General features: G+C 53.5%; 1 protein-coding gene across 1 annotated transcript; it reads left to right on the forward strand.

Moving 5' to 3' along the window:
• Positions 1 to 449: 449 nt before the first annotated feature.
• LOC132331636 (myosin-7) lies at positions 450 to 14,219 on the forward strand. The gene is made up of 40 exons (XM_059855219.1): positions 450 to 530; positions 1,138 to 1,355; positions 1,784 to 1,927; positions 2,329 to 2,485; positions 2,607 to 2,634; positions 2,864 to 2,975; positions 3,341 to 3,433; positions 3,559 to 3,622; positions 3,824 to 3,922; positions 4,011 to 4,114; positions 4,194 to 4,332; positions 4,417 to 4,535; positions 4,643 to 4,792; positions 4,968 to 5,138; positions 5,274 to 5,583; positions 5,663 to 5,730; positions 5,870 to 5,957; positions 6,074 to 6,191; positions 6,278 to 6,401; positions 6,599 to 6,735; positions 6,818 to 6,944; positions 7,056 to 7,184; positions 7,255 to 7,497; positions 7,880 to 8,056; positions 8,164 to 8,309; positions 8,402 to 8,492; positions 9,165 to 9,554; positions 9,644 to 9,770; positions 9,872 to 9,990; positions 10,279 to 10,475; positions 10,681 to 10,864; positions 11,088 to 11,253; positions 11,333 to 11,457; positions 11,539 to 11,847; positions 11,979 to 12,182; positions 12,387 to 12,512; positions 12,615 to 12,890; positions 13,336 to 13,431; positions 13,887 to 14,021; positions 14,109 to 14,219. The coding sequence occupies exons 2-40, from the start codon at positions 1,155 to 1,157 to the stop codon at positions 14,127 to 14,129; spliced, it is 5,814 nt and encodes a 1,937-aa protein (XP_059711202.1). The 5' UTR covers positions 450 to 530; positions 1,138 to 1,154; the 3' UTR covers positions 14,130 to 14,219.
• Positions 14,220 to 15,215: the final 996 nt, after the last annotated feature.

Consider the following 15,215-nt stretch of genomic DNA (forward strand, 5'->3'; position numbering starts at 1 on the left):
GGACTGGGATTATACTGGGAGGGTCTGTAGGGGAACTGGGAGGGACTGGGAGGGACTGGGATTATACTGGGAGGGTCTTTAGGGAACTGGGAGGGACTGGGAGGATCTACAAAGGAACTGGGAGGGTCTTTGCAGGAGACTGGGCTGATACTGGGAGCATCTGTGGGGAAACAGGGTGGGACTGGGATGATGCTGGGAGAATTTATGTGGTAACTGGGAGGGACTGGAGTGATACTGGGGGGGAAGGGAGGGTACTGGATAAATCCTAGGGGTATACTGGAATTTACTGAGCAGTACTCTCTCTGTGTGTGTGTGTGTGTGTGTGTGAGTGTGTGTGTCTGTGTGTCTCTGTGGTGGTGTACTGGAGAAATACTGGCAGGGCTGGGGAGGGATGCTGGGATATAATTGGACATATTGGGATATACTGGGACATACTGAGGGCGGGGGGGGGGGGTGTTGTGTCCCGGAACAGGACCAGAACCGCCCTGAGTCTGCACTGTCAACCCCTGACTCGGAGACTGCAGAGAGAGGTGGGGCTGAGTAGTGGAAGGAACTGAGGGGTGTCTGGGGAGACTGGGAGGGTCTGGGATGATACTGGGAGGGTCTTTAGGGAACAGGAAAGGACTGGGAAGGATGCAGGAGTACTGGGGGGTACTGGAAGGCACTGGGGTGGGATAAAGGGCAGGCAGTGTGAGGCATTGCAAGGAACAGGGAGCACTGGGGAGGGCACTGGTGCTTCCAAGAAGGAACTTGGGATGGAGATGAGGACTGGCAGGAACTAGGAGCACTGTAAAGGAACTGGGAGCACTGGAGAAGAATGGGAGAAGATGAGATCACCAAGGATGGACTTTGGATGGGGCTGACTGGGAGCACAGGAGAGGAACTGAAAGCATTGAGAGGGAACACTAGATAATGGAATCATGGAGGATGGACTTGAGATGGGCTAGCTGGGAGGAGTGGGAGCATTGGAGAGAAACTGGGAGCACTGGGGAGGAATGAAGGAGTTGGGTTGACCAGGAGGAAGTGGTAGATGTGGAGAAGAACAGGGGGTGGGTTCACCAAGGAAAGAGATGCAATGGCGTCAACTGGGGGTAAGTGGCAGCACTTGGAGGGTCTGATCCTTCCTACCCCACCCAGCCTTATCCAGCGCCACCATGCCTGATGTGGAGATGGCTGAATTTGGGGAGGCCGCCCCCTATCTCCGCAAGTCGGAGAAGGAACGGCTGGCTGCCCAGACCCGCCCCTTCGACTTGAAGAAGGACATCTTCGTCCCTGATGAAAAGGAGGAATATGTCAAGGCCACCATTGTCAGCCGCGAGGGCTCCAAGATCACTGCTGAGACCGAACACGGCAAGGTGGGGGGACCCCAGCCACACCTGGGACACCAGAACCTCAAAATAGCAACTCTATTCCACATGGGACACAAAGAACCCAACCCACCTTCTCTAGAACCCAAGAAGCATCTAGACCCCAACATGCCTTCTCTAGCACCCACTGGATGGTCAGATTCCATAGCATCTTCTCTAGAACCCAGGAAATATCTAGACCCTACTCCACCTTTCCCAGAACCCACTGGACAGCTAGACCCCATCCAACCTCCTCTATTACCCCAGAGACACCCAGACCCCAAAACATCTTCTTTATCACTTGAGGGACACCTAGACCTCCTCTGGCTCTCAAGTGAACACTCAGATGCCCAGCTCCCAGCCCTTTTGGAGGGAACAACTGGGGCAACTCCTTGCCCTGTGTTCCTGCTCCATGGGGTCCTCCTTACCTTGAGCAGACAGTGACGGTCAAGGAGGACCAGATCATGCAGCAGAATCCCCCCAAGTTCGACAAGATTGAGGACATGGCCATGCTGACTTTCCTCCACGAGCCTGCCGTCCTCTACAACCTCAAGGACCGCTACGCATCTTGGATGATCTATGTGAGTTGTGAGCCCATGAGATACTTCAGACCCCATCTAGAACTCAGACGCCCCTTCTGTAGACCCCTTGGGCCACATAGGTGCAAGATGTCCCTTCTCCAGATCTCATGGTCCACCTATAACTGGGATGATCCTTCTTTACACCTCTTGAGCCACCCAGATCCTTTGGGCTACTAAAACCCAGGATGTCCCTTTTCCAGATCACATGGGCCACCCAGAACTGTGACATCCTCTCTCCAGACCTCTTTGGTCCCCCACACCCAAGATGTCCCATCTCCAGACCACAGGGGTCATCTAAACCCAAAATATTGCCTAGTCACAAGAGGTCACTTCTGCAGACCCCTTAGACCACCTGGTGGGGTGGCACCTTCTGACTCTGACCCACCTGCTCCTTTCTCCAGACTTACTCAGGGCTCTTCTGTGTGACTGTCAACCCCTATAAGTGGTTGCCTGTCTACAATGCCGAGGTGGTGGCTGCCTACCGGGGAAAGAAGCGGAGTGAAGCTCCCCCCCACATCTTCTCCATCTCTGACAATGCCTACCAGAACATGCTAACAGGTAGAGACCTTCTGCAGGAACCCCATAACAGTATTCCCCGATCCTTTTTGGGAAGCAGGAGATGTGGGGCAGAGCCAAGGTGGGCTTCAGAATCTCATGTTTCTTCTCCTCGTCCCACCAGATCGGGAGAACCAATCCATCCTCATCACGTGAGTAATCTCATCTGCAAACGCTGTCTTAACCCTGCTCACAGCTAAGAACCCCCCCACCTAGCACATAGCCTCTCCCCTTTCCTCTTGAAGTCATGCCCACTGGCCAACCCTTTATCACTACATGGACTTGTCTGTGGAGGTCCATTATCCATCCCTCCCCAGTGAGTTCCCACCCTCAGCACCATCGCACCAGTATCCAACCATTGCTCTCCTTGGCTACCTTCAGCGGAGAATCCGGTGCGGGGAAGACCGTGAACACCAAGAGGGTCATCCAGTACTTTGCTGTCATTGCTGCCATCGGTGACCGTGGCAAGAAGGAGGCGGGGGCCCCGGGCAAGGTAAGGGCAGTAGGTGGGGGGTGACATCCTGGGTGTGGCCAACATTCTGCCGCCTGTCTGTCCAACCAATGATACAATCAACCACCCAAAAAATTACCAAACCAAACTCCCAAAAATCCAACCAACCAACCAAACCAACCAACCATCTATCCAACCTTCCATTCATCTGTCCCATCCCCATCCAACCAACTAACCATTCCTCCATCCACCCATAGCATCAACCCACATCCCTGTCCATCAACTCAACCACCCACTAAAACCTTCATGGACCGCTGTGTTCTCCCATCCATCCATTTCAACCTCGCACCCTTCATCCCCTGCACCTTACTGTGAGAATCCCCCTGTCACTGTCCCACTCCATCTAGGGCACCCTGGAGGACCAAATCATCCAGGCCAACCCTGCCTTGGAAGCCTTCGGCAATGCCAAAACTGTCCGGAATGACAACTCATCCCGATTTGTGAGTGTTGGTGGTGGTGTCTGTAAGGAAGAGTCTAGGGGGTAGAGTCCGAGGGGAAGGGTCTGTGGGTTGGGGGTGTTCTGGGAAAAGGTGGCCACCTCCACCTCCTTCCACTATTCTTCCAGGGGAAGTTTATCCGGATCCATTTTGGGGCCACTGGGAAGTTGGCATCAGCTGACATTGAGACCTGTGAGTAGATTGAGGGCTCTATGAGAGAACATCTTGTTGTCCACCATGCCTTCCTCTATCTCTTCATCTACCTGTCCATCCTTCTCCTCATGCCACCATCCATCTATCCTTCTACATCCTCAAGCCTCCCTCCATTCATCCATCTGACCCTCTATCTCCTCATCCCAAATTCTATTCATTTTCTCTTCATTCCCATCCCAGACCTCCTGGAGAAGTCCCGTGTGATCTTCCAGCTGAAGGCTGAAAGAAACTACCACATTTACTACCAGATCCTCTCCAATAAGAAGCCAGAGCTGCTGGGTGAGCTATGCTCCCAACCTACCCATAAATACCTGATCCTGCACCCCTTTTGGGACCTGCCTGTCCCAACCCCTTTTTCTCCTTTCAGACATGATGCTGGTGACCAACAACCCCTACGACTATGCCTTCATCTCCCAAGGAGAGACCACAGTTCCATCCATTGATGATGGAGAGGAGCTCCTGGCCACGGATGTGAGATGAGAGGCCATCAGGCAGTGTGTATGTGACTCTGTGGGCTGCAGAAGATCTTAAACACATTTTTGCCCCCCAGAGTGCCTTTGATGTCCTGGGATTCACTCCAGAGGAGAAGAACTCCATCTATAAACTGACAGGAGCCATCATGCACTTCGGCAACATGAAGTTCAAGCAGAAACAACGGGAAGAGCAGGCAGAACCAGATGGCACAGAAGGTTGGGTCCAGCCAAGGTTGAGGTGGAAACTGGGGTGAACTCCATGATCCTTCCAGGTTCATATTTTCACTTCTTCATCCTCAGAGGCAGACAAGTCAGCTTACCTAATGGGGCTGAACTCAGCTGATCTTCTCAAGGGGTTGTGCCACCCTCGGGTCAAGGTGGGCAATGAGTATGTCACCAAGGGGCAGAATGTCCAGCAGGTGAGTAGGACATCCCCAAAAAGTCCTCCTTTTGGGGTGACATGGTGCCATCTCCAGCAAGGAGAACACCAAGAGGCCCTCTCACTGGTAGGGCATCCTTCTTGCAGGTGATTTATGCTGTCGGAGCCTTGGCCAAAGCCGTGTATGAGAAAATGTTCAACTGGATGGTGACCAGGATCAACAATTCACTGGAGACCAAGCAGCCAAGGCAGTACTTCATTGGTGTGCTGGACATTGCTGGCTTTGAAATCTTTGATGTAAGCTCTGGTTGACTGTGTTGTGTTGACTCCATTGGATGTAGAGTTAATCCTACTGGATGGTCAGATGACTTTGTTTTCATTTGTGCTGACCCTGTTGGGGCTCAGGTTGACCCCACCAAACATATTAGTTGTTGTGTTGACTCCATCGGTCATCTCCTCTCTCCTTCCCCAGTTCAACAGCTTCGAGCAGCTCTGCATCAACTTCACCAATGAGAAGCTGCAGCAGTTTTTCAACCACCACATGTTCGTGCTGGAGCAGGAGGAATACAAGAAGGAGGGCATTGAGTGGGAGTTCATTGACTTTGGCATGGACCTCCAGGCCTGCATCGACCTCATTGAGAAGGTACCACCTCCCCCAGGGCCTCATGGGGCTGGAGAAGGGCCCTTTGAGTTGCAGCTTGGCAAGAACCCTAAAGTTCCTTGGCCAGCTGGGTTGTACTTGGTGTTCACTGTAGCCAACAAGGTCTTTTCTTCCTAGCCCATGGGGATCATGTCCATCCTGGAGGAGGAGTGCATGTTTCCCAAGGCCACGGACATGACCTTCAAGGCCAAGCTCTTTGATAATCACCTGGGCAAGTCGGCCAACTTTGGGAAGCCACGAAACATCAAGGGGAAGCAAGAGGCCCACTTTGCCCTTGTCCACTATGCTGGCACAGTGGACTACAACATCATTGGGTGGCTGCAGAAGAACAAGGACCCCCTCAATGAGACAGTGGTGGGGCTCTACCAGAAATCAGCCCTGAAGCTCTTGGCCAATCTCTTCGCCAACTATGCTGGGGCTGATGCACGTAAGAGGAGCCCCTTTCCTCAGCATCCTTCTTTCCACCCTGTCCCTGTCCTATGTCATCCTTTCTTCTTCTCCAACAGCCGTGGAGAAGGGGAAAGGAGCTAAGAAGAAAGGTTCCTCCTTCCAAACGGTCTCTGCCCTGCATCGGGTGAGAGTTCAAGGGTTATTGGTGGACCCAAGGGTGTGTGGGTATGGAAAACATGTCCCAGGGCAAAGGATGACCCTTGGTGGGACAGGCTGAGGGGGGTGTCTTCATTCCCTTCATCATCTCCTCCTCCATTTTTTAGGAGAATCTCAACAAGCTGATGACCAACCTGCGGTCTACCCACCCTCATTTTGTCCGCTGCATCATCCCCAATGAGACCAAGTCTCCTGGTGAGCCAGTCCCTGAGGGTTGATCCAGAGGAGACTGCTGGGCTCTGGCCAAAGGTGGTGGTGGGGAGCAGTGCTGTGGGGCAGGCCTTGACTCACCAGTCTTGATGACCCACCAGGTGTGATGAACAACCCCCTGGTAATGCACCAGCTTCGCTGCAATGGAGTGCTGGAAGGCATCCGCATCTGCCGCAAGGGCTTCCCCAATCGCATCCTCTATGGGGACTTCCGACAGCGGTAGGCACAAAGGAGAAAATGTGGGATGGCGTGGACAACCCCACTGGGATTGATTTCAGAGGTTTCCTGTCTTCTCTGGTCACCAGGTACCGCATCCTGAACCCTGCTGCTATCCCTGAGGGGCAGTTCATTGACAGCCGCAAGGGCGCTGAGAAACTCCTGGGATCCCTTGATATTGACCACAACCAGTACAAATTTGGGCACACCAAGGTGAGGTCACTGGTCATTGGTCTCAGTTCTGGTGGTCCCACCATCCACAAGGTTTTCATGGTGGGACCAGATGGACTCTATGGTCCCATCATCTGCTTGTCCACCTGCCCATCTGAGCTCCCTCCATCCACACCACCACCCATCCCTCCATCATGCCTTCAAATGCCAGCAGCACTTATCTTCATCTTTCCTCAAAGGTCTTCTTCAAGGCTGGGCTGCTGGGGCTTCTGGAGGAAATGAGGGATGAGCGCCTGGCCCGGATCATGACCCGCTTGCAGGCCCAAGTCCGTGGTTTCCTGTCCCGTCAGGAGTTCAAGAAGATCCTAGAGCGCAGGTAGGTGGTGAGATGGAGATGGTGTTGCATACATGTTGAGTGGAAGCCCCTTTTGACCTACGTCTTGATGTGGCTTCTCCAGAGACTCATTGCTGGTTATCCAGTGGAACATCAGGGCCTTCATGGGGGTGAAGAACTGGCCTTGGATGAAGCTCTACTTCAAGATCAAGCCCTTGCTGAAGAGTGCTGAGACAGAGAAAGAGATGCAGGTAGGACAGGGCCATGTAGGGAAGGTGGGTGGGTGGATGGAGAGAGGAAGTGGTAGGTGGGGACAAAAAGGAAGAAATGAGAATTACGTGGCACCTTTGTGCCTCCCACAGAACATGAAAGAAGAGTTTGGGCGGCTGAAGGAGGCCTTAGAGAAGTCAGAAGCCCGGCGGAAGGAGCTAGAGGAGAAGATGGTCTCCATGCTGCAGGAGAAAAATGACCTTCAGCTCCAAGTGCAGGCTGTGAGTGACCTAGATGTCCTGGCCCCATGCTCCTTTATCATTCATATCAAATCAAGCTTATCCCTTCCAGGAGCAAGACAACCTGGCTGATGCTGAGGAGCGCTGTGACCAGCTGATCAAGAACAAGATCCAGCTGGAGGCCAAGGTGAAAGAGATGACTGAGAGGATGGAGGATGAGGAGGAGATGAATGCTGAGTTGACAGCAAAGAAAAGGAAGCTGGAGGATGAATGCTCAGAGCTGAAGAAGGACATTGATGACCTGGAGTTGTCATTGGCCAAGGTGGAAAAGGAGAAACACGCCACTGAGAACAAGGTGAGGGTGGCAAGATGTCTTGACCTCAGACTTTGGGGAACTGAGCTGACTTAAGCCAAAGTGAATAGAGTATAGTGAAGACCCAAGGCTCGTTGGGTTGGGTTACCAAGAATCAAGGCTGTTTGGGCTGCCAAATTCAAGGCTGTTTGGGCTGCCAAATTCAAGGCTGGATGAGTTGGGTCATCAAGACCCAAAACTGCTTGGGTTGGCTTGTAATAATCCAAGAGCAGAGCAGTTGGATTACATCATCAAGAACCAAGGATGGCTGTGTTTTCCTGCATCTCCTGACTTAGACCCAGCTTCACAGAGAGCAAGAACAACCTCCTGTCTCATGTCCTACCTCTGGTACCAAGCTGGAGGCCTGATATTTCTCCTTCTGCAGGTCAAGAACCTCACAGAGGAAATGGCCGGCCTGGATGAGATCATTGTCAAGCTAACAAAGGAGAAGAAGGCCCTGCAAGAATCTCACCAGCAAGCACTAGATGACCTGCAGGCAGAGGAAGACAAGGTCAACACATTGACAAAGGCCAAAGTCAAGCTGGAACAGCAAGTGGATGACGTGAGTATAGTCCACGACAGGCACATAACTGGTCCCTTGGGGTGTGGAAGCCCTCCTGGAGTGTGAGTTTGTGGGGGCTGATGGGTGTGTCTCTTCCTCACTTGCAGCTGGAGAGTTCACTGGAGCAAGAGAAGAAGGTCCGGATGGACCTGGAACGGGCCAAAAGGAAGCTGGAAGGTGATTTGAAGTTGGCTCAGGAGAATATCATGGACCTGGAGAATGACAAGCAACAGCTGGATGAGAGGCTGAAAAAGTAAGGGCCTGCACACTTGCTTGTCCTTTACCTATAACACCTCTGTTGAGCACTCAGAAGAATGACTTACTGGTGTTTCTCCCCACACCTAGGAAAGACTTTGAGCTCAATGCTCTCAATGCCAGAATCGAGGATGAGCAAGCAGTTGCAGCCCAGCTCCAGAAGAAGCTCAAAGAACTTCAGGTGAGGCGGGCTTCAGCTTGGGGGGGGTCAAGCAGAAGGAGGAACTGGTCCTCCCCATTATCTTCTTCATATCTTTTTGAGAAGGACCTAAACCAGTATGCCATCCACATGAGGTTGGAAGCCTATGGCATATCCCTTATCCCAGAACCTCTGTCATTTATTGTCTTCAAATGACTCAGGGGCTCCTGCACAGGTTGGGTGTCATTGGGGCTGAGCTAAACCAATAGGTTTGGAGTGCTCAGGGTATAAGGAACATCTTGGGTAGAATCATCTGAGCTGAGCAGACCACCTGGATTGAGTCATGTTCATTCCAATGTCCTTAGAGAAGTTTGTGCTGAGTTGTCCGTTAGTCCAATTAGAATGGGCCAATTGGAATGACCTCAAGACCAGTGGAGTTCAAGAATCTCAAGGTAATTTGGGAAGGTGGAGTGTCTTCAAATAAGGCCACGTTGATCTGGAGAGCTCAGATCTTGATTAGGTTGAAAAGAACTGGATAGGATCAAGACTGGTTGAGGTGAAGGGTCTACAGCTGTTTGGGTTGAGCTGAAGAGTCTACAGTTGGTTGGGTTGACTTGAATTGACTTAAAGACTCTCCAGCTTGATTGGCTAAGTTGAGTGGAGGAGTTGGGTGAAACCAATTCCACTGAAAACATGTTCATCCCTGGAGCACAGGCACGGATTGAGGAGCTGGAGGAGGAGTTGGAGGCAGAGCGGACAGGCAGAGCCAAGGTGGAGAAGCTGCGCACAGACCTGTCACGGGAGCTGGAGGAGATCAGTGAGCGGCTGGAGGAAGCGGGTGGTGCCACATCAGTGCAGATTGAGCTCAACAAGAAGCGTGAGGCAGAGTTCCAGAAGATGCGACGGGACCTGGAGGAGGCCACACTGCAGCACGAGGCCACGGCTGCTGCGCTGCGCAAGAAGCATGCCGACAGCGTGGCCGAGCTCAGCGAGCAGATTGACAACTTACAGCGTGTCAAGCAGAAGCTGGAGAAGGAGAAGAGTGAGCTCAAGCTGGAGCTGGATGATGTTGGCTCCAACATGGAGCAACTGATAAAGGCCAAGGTAGGAAATAGGTTTCCAGCCATGAAGGAACAACACTTCCTCTGCCCTCTCAAGGTGCCCTTTCATCTTCCTGCCTTTCCTCTTTGTAGGCCAACCTGGAGAAGATGTGCCGCACCATGGAAGACCAGATGAATGAGCACCGGACCAAGTCCGAAGAGGCTCAACGCATGGTCAATGACCTCACTACTCAACGAGCCAAGCTCCAGACTGAGAATGGTGAGGGTTTTGTTCTTCCCTAACCAAATTGCCTAACTCTTGCCCAGTGGGGTGCTTTGGGCTGTGTCCTGCAACTGATTATCTGCCATTCCACCTGACAGGTGAGCTCTCCAGGCAGCTAGAGGAGAAAGAAGCCTTCATCAACCAGATGACACGAGGGAAACTCACCTACACGCAACAGCTGGAGGACCTCAAGAGGCAGCTAGAGGAAGAAGTCAAGGTAGGGCTTTGTTGGGGGGTTCAGTGAGGCTGAAAGACACTTCCAGTGCCAAGGACGTGGTTGGTTTGGGATTGAGAAGTGCATCAGGAGCCTGCCCTCACAGTAGGAAAAAATTAATTGAGGGTCCTCAGAAATTCAGTAGTGCTGGTGAGTTACAGGGAGGTTGGGTTAGCTTGGGTTGAGTTGGATTGATTGGTTGGTAACTAGGCAGTTGGAGTTGGAGAATGCCAATATAGCTCAACTTGATATGGACCCAACTTCTCACCTTGTAACTCTCTCCCCTCTCAGGCCAAGAATGCACTGGCCCATGCCCTGCAGTCAGCCCGGCATGACTGTGACCTTCTGAGGGAGCAGTATGAGGAGGAGACAGAGGCCAAGGCTGAGCTCCAGCGCTCACTCTCCAAGGCCAACTCTGAGGTGGCACAGTGGAGGACCAAGTATGAGACAGATGCCATCCAGCGCACTGAGGAACTGGAGGAAGCCAAGTGAGTCATCTCCCCATGAAGGGAGCTTCTATGGGGCAAGGGAGAGTGGAGACCTCAACAGCACAAGGATCCAGAGAACGTATAATAATCTGGAGATTGTAGAGGAGATCCAGAGCCGAGCGTCAGCTAACCAGAGGGTGGAAGAATGTTTGAGTTGGCCCACTTGGTCCATGGGTGACCACAGCCAGATTTTCTCCCACGGCAGGAAGAAGCTGGCCCAGCGGCTGCAGGAGGCTGAGGAGGCAGTGGAGGCGGTCAATGCCAAGTGTTCCTCCCTGGAGAAGACCAAGCACCGTCTGCAAAATGAGATTGAGGACCTGATGGCAGACCTGGAGCGGTCAAATGCAGCAGCAGCTGCATTGGACAAGAAGCAGAGAAACTTTGACAAGGTGGGAGGACCAAGAAGGAGAAGGGTGGGAAGAGGGTACAGAAATAGGGGTCCCATGATTTAAGAAAAGGCAGGAGAAGTCCGGAAGAAAGCTGAACAATTTTCAAGGGCCATGTTTTAGCAGACTCTCAAGTCCCTTTCAGGAGAGTATTGGGGAAAGGAGGAGGATGGAAAGAGGGTAATTCATGGGCAAAGCAGCAGCTGAGCAGGTGGTGTCCTCATAGATCTTGTCTGAGTGGAAGCAGAAGTTTGAAGAATCACAGGTGGAGCTGGAAGCATCGCAGAAAGAGGCCAGGTCCCTCAGCACTGAGCTCTTCAAGCTGAAAAATGCCTATGAGGAGTCGCTTGATCACTTAGAGACTTTAAAGAGGGAAAACAAGAACCTCCAAGGTGAGACTGTGGTCTTTCCCTGCCCACCTTTTTTATTCCACCACTTTCCACCAAGTCTGATGGGTTATCATCTGGACAGAGGAGATCTCGGACCTGACGGAGCAGCTGGGTGGCAGCCACAAGACCATCCATGAACTGGAGAAAGTCCGGAAACAGCTGGATGCTGAGAAACTGGAGCTCCAAGCTGCACTGGAAGAGGCTGAGGTGAGCCAAATCACATCCCCATGAGTCCCACGTTGTCCTAGTCTTCTCTGTGGCCCTCTAATTTCTCTGTGTCTCCACCAGGCCTCTCTGGAGCATGAGGAGGGAAAGATCCTGAGGGCCCAACTGGAGTTCAACCAGGTCAAGGCAGACTATGAGCGCAAGCTGGCCGAGAAGGATGAGGAGATGGAGCAGGCCAAGCGCAACCACCTGCGGGTGGTGGACTCACTGCAGACCTCTCTGGATGCTGAGACCCGGAGCCGCAACGAGGCCCTGAGGCTGAAGAAGAAGATGGAGGGTGACCTCAATGAGATGGAGATTCAGCTCAGCCATGCCAACCGCGTGGCTGCTGAAGCTCAGAAGCAAGTTAAGACACTGCAGGGCTGCCTCAAGGTACCCATTAGACTTCTAACCCATAAGTATGTTCACATGTAGTTGGTCCCACCACCCCAGAGTGGAAGAAAAGTAGACCTTGAGCCACTTCCTCACCACCCCCTCATCCTCTTCCCCCATGCTGCCTGTAGGACACCCAACTGCAGCTGGATGACATGGTACGGGTCAATGAAGACCTGAAGGAGAATATTGCCATTGTGGAGAGGAGAAACAACCTCCTCCAGTCAGAGCTGGAGGAGCTGCGGGCAGTAGTGGAACAGACTGAGAGGGCCCGCAAGTTGGCCGAGCAGGAGCTCATTGAGGCCAGTGAGAGGGTCCAGCTTCTCCACTCACAGGTGAGACATCACATACCTGCAAGGATAGAGGTCACCTCCATCCATGGGTGTGGGCTTCTAATGGGTTGAGTTATCAAGATCTCCAGATCCTTTAAGCCTGCAGAGTTGGGAGGGAGTTGTGGGGTCATTAAGTACTGGGGGGTTGAAGAAGGATGGGTCAGCAGTTCAAGAGACACCTCCTGAGATCCTCTCCTCTAATTCCAGAACACCAGCCTCATCAACCAGAAGAAGAAGATGGAGGCCGACATCTCCCAGCTGCAGACAGAGGTGGAAGAGGCCATCCAGGAGTGCAGGAATGCTGAGGAGAAGGCCAAGAAAGCCATCACTGATGTGAGTGCCATGGTTGGACCAACATCTAGGACACCTTCCACTGGAGGATGATGGAGAGCATGCTTTGGTCCTCCTTCTCTGCTTGCTTCTCTCCTTGGGCAGGCGGCCATGATGGCAGAGGAGCTGAAGAAGGAGCAGGACACCAGTGCCCATCTGGAGCGGATGAAGAAGAACATGGAGCAGACCATCAAGGACCTGCAGATGAGGCTGGATGAGGCCGAGCAGCTGGCCCTCAAAGGGGGCAAGAAGCAGCTGCAGAAGCTGGAGGCTCGTGTGCGGGAGCTGGAGAATGAGCTGGAGGCTGAGCAGAAGCGCCATGCCGAGAGTGTCAAGGGTCTCCGCAAGTCAGAGCGCCGTGTCAAGGAACTCAGCTACCAGGTGGGTGGTCTGAGCTGGTGCTGGAGATCATCCACTGTCCCTCTGGCCCCAGGGCCTCATGTCCCATGATGAACATAGCACGTGGGTGACCTTCTGGCCAGAGAGACATGGGTAAACTAGAGCACCCATTGCGTGTATGTCTGATACTGTAGTGGCACCCAGAATATTGCCTGGATTGTAGCCACCCAGGCCACCTCTCAGTGTCCCAGCATCCATGGGGTTTCTGCACGATCCAGGACCTCAGGTGGGACCTCGTCAGGGGCAAGAAGATCCCTTCACACAGGGAGACAACCCACTTCCTGCCCCACGGCTGAGGCCACCCACAGATCTAGAGAGACTCCACTCCCCAAGAACATAATTAAGGTCTCCTGACTCTCACTGCTCTCGTGGTGATTCAAAGCACAGGTAGGATCATGTCCTGACCCACATGTGTCTCACCTCACAGACAGAAGAGGACCGCAAGAACCTGGTCCGGCTCCAAGACCTTGTAGACAAGCTCCAAATGAAGGTCAAGTCCTACAAGCGACAGGCAGAGGAGGCGGTGAGCATTGGAGGGACATCAGTGGGACCACCCCCTAGGAGGGGACACTTTGGGATTGGGGTGTGGTGAGGATGTGGGGAGTAGAAGGGGACCTTAGATTGGTCAAGGGGTTGGGTATCAGGGCGTGAGGAGAGCAGGTCAAGAGAAAGTGGAGAAAGTGGGTGGGTGGTGGGATGTGGAGATGGTGGATGGATGGATGGATGGATGGATGGATGGATGGATGGATGGATGGATGGATGGATGGATGGATGGATGGATGGATGGAAGGAATGTTAGATGGATGGTTTGTTAAGGAGATGACTGGGTGGCTGGAAGGTGGGATGTCTGGAAGGACAGGTGGGTCCATGGTGGGCCAGATGGAGCAATTAGAAGATAGGATGGAGGGACAGCTGGCAGGGTGGTTGGAGGCCAGACAGAGCTGTGTGGGAGCCTCATTGGTGTCCCTGCCCCCTCAGGAGGAACAGGCCAACTCCAACCTGGCCAAGTTCCGCAAGGCGCAGCACGAGCTGGATGAGGCAGAGGAGCGTGCCGACATTGCTGAGTCCCAGGTCAACAAGCTGCGGGCCAAGAGCCGCGACATTGGAGCTAAGGTGGGACTTTCCCCTGCCCTACAGCTGCCCCATGGCTGCCCCACAACTTCCTCATGCTCACAGTCCCTTTTTCTCATTCTCCATCAGAAGGGACTCAATGAAGAGTGAAGCTCTGGACCCCCAACAATATCCCCTGGACCGCCAAGTGGCCCAGCCCCCTAACCTCGGTCAGCCAATAAAAACCATTGAGCAGCATCAGTTTTTGTGGGGTTGTCTTTGTGTGGGGAGGGTGGGGTTTCCTCATGGCATGGCACCCACAGGATGTCTGTAGCCCACACAAACTCACCAATGAGTGTGCAGCACAGCGTGTCCCATAGCAGGATGCAACCAGGCCCACAGTGCAATGTGATGTGAACCATGAGCTCAACCTTGGGCTGCCTCACAATGTATCCGCTGTGGGGCAGATCCTCTGTCTGCTCCATGGTGTTCTGTAACCTCAGCCTGCTCCACACCAGCCTAGATCCATGTGGGGGGAGACACACATCTGGGGGCAGATGTGGGGGTGGAGAGGGGGGGACCTCAGGAGGTGGAGGACAGCATTTGGGATCCCCACATGTGGGACAGAGCCCCTCAGGCATGTTTTGGTTCCTGAGATTGCACCTTCTCCTGCTGCAGCTGCTGAGGTCCCTCTCTCCAGGCCTCAGTGTTCCCCTAGCCACCAGCTGCTCCGTCCCACCGCACACCATGTCCCACAATCCTACTGACCTGTCCCTCCATTGCTCTGGACTTGCCACCCATCACCCCACCACCTCTTCGCCCACCAGTCCTGTGTCCTCCATCTCCCATAGTCCTTCTGCCTTCTCCATGTCCCCCTAGTCCCTGCAAGTTCTCTATGTCCCATTGTCCCTCTGTCTCCTGCCTGTTCCTCCCCACCAAATCCTCTGTCCCTCCCCCCTTCCCCCCTCACCCTCCCTTTCGCCGTCCATCTGTCGCTGTCCCGTCCCTCCCGGTCCTGGCGGCGCCGCATGATGGACCCCAGGGGACCCCGGCGTGCGGGCGGCTCCCCCTCCCCCGCCAGACTCGGGCCGAGGAAGGGTGGGGTGATGTCTCTGTGGGGCCTTATGGGGACTCCATGGAGCTCTAAAAAGACTCTGTGGGAATCTGTGGAAACTCTTTGTGGCTTCATGGAGCAAGTATGGGGCTCTGCAAGGGCTCTGTGGGGCAGAGGAGATGGTCTGTGGGGCAGGAGAGGGG

Source organism: Haemorhous mexicanus, chromosome 1, assembly GCF_027477595.1.
Source record: "Haemorhous mexicanus isolate bHaeMex1 chromosome 1, bHaeMex1.pri, whole genome shotgun sequence".
Classification (NCBI taxonomy): Eukaryota; Metazoa; Chordata; class Aves; order Passeriformes; family Fringillidae; genus Haemorhous; species Haemorhous mexicanus.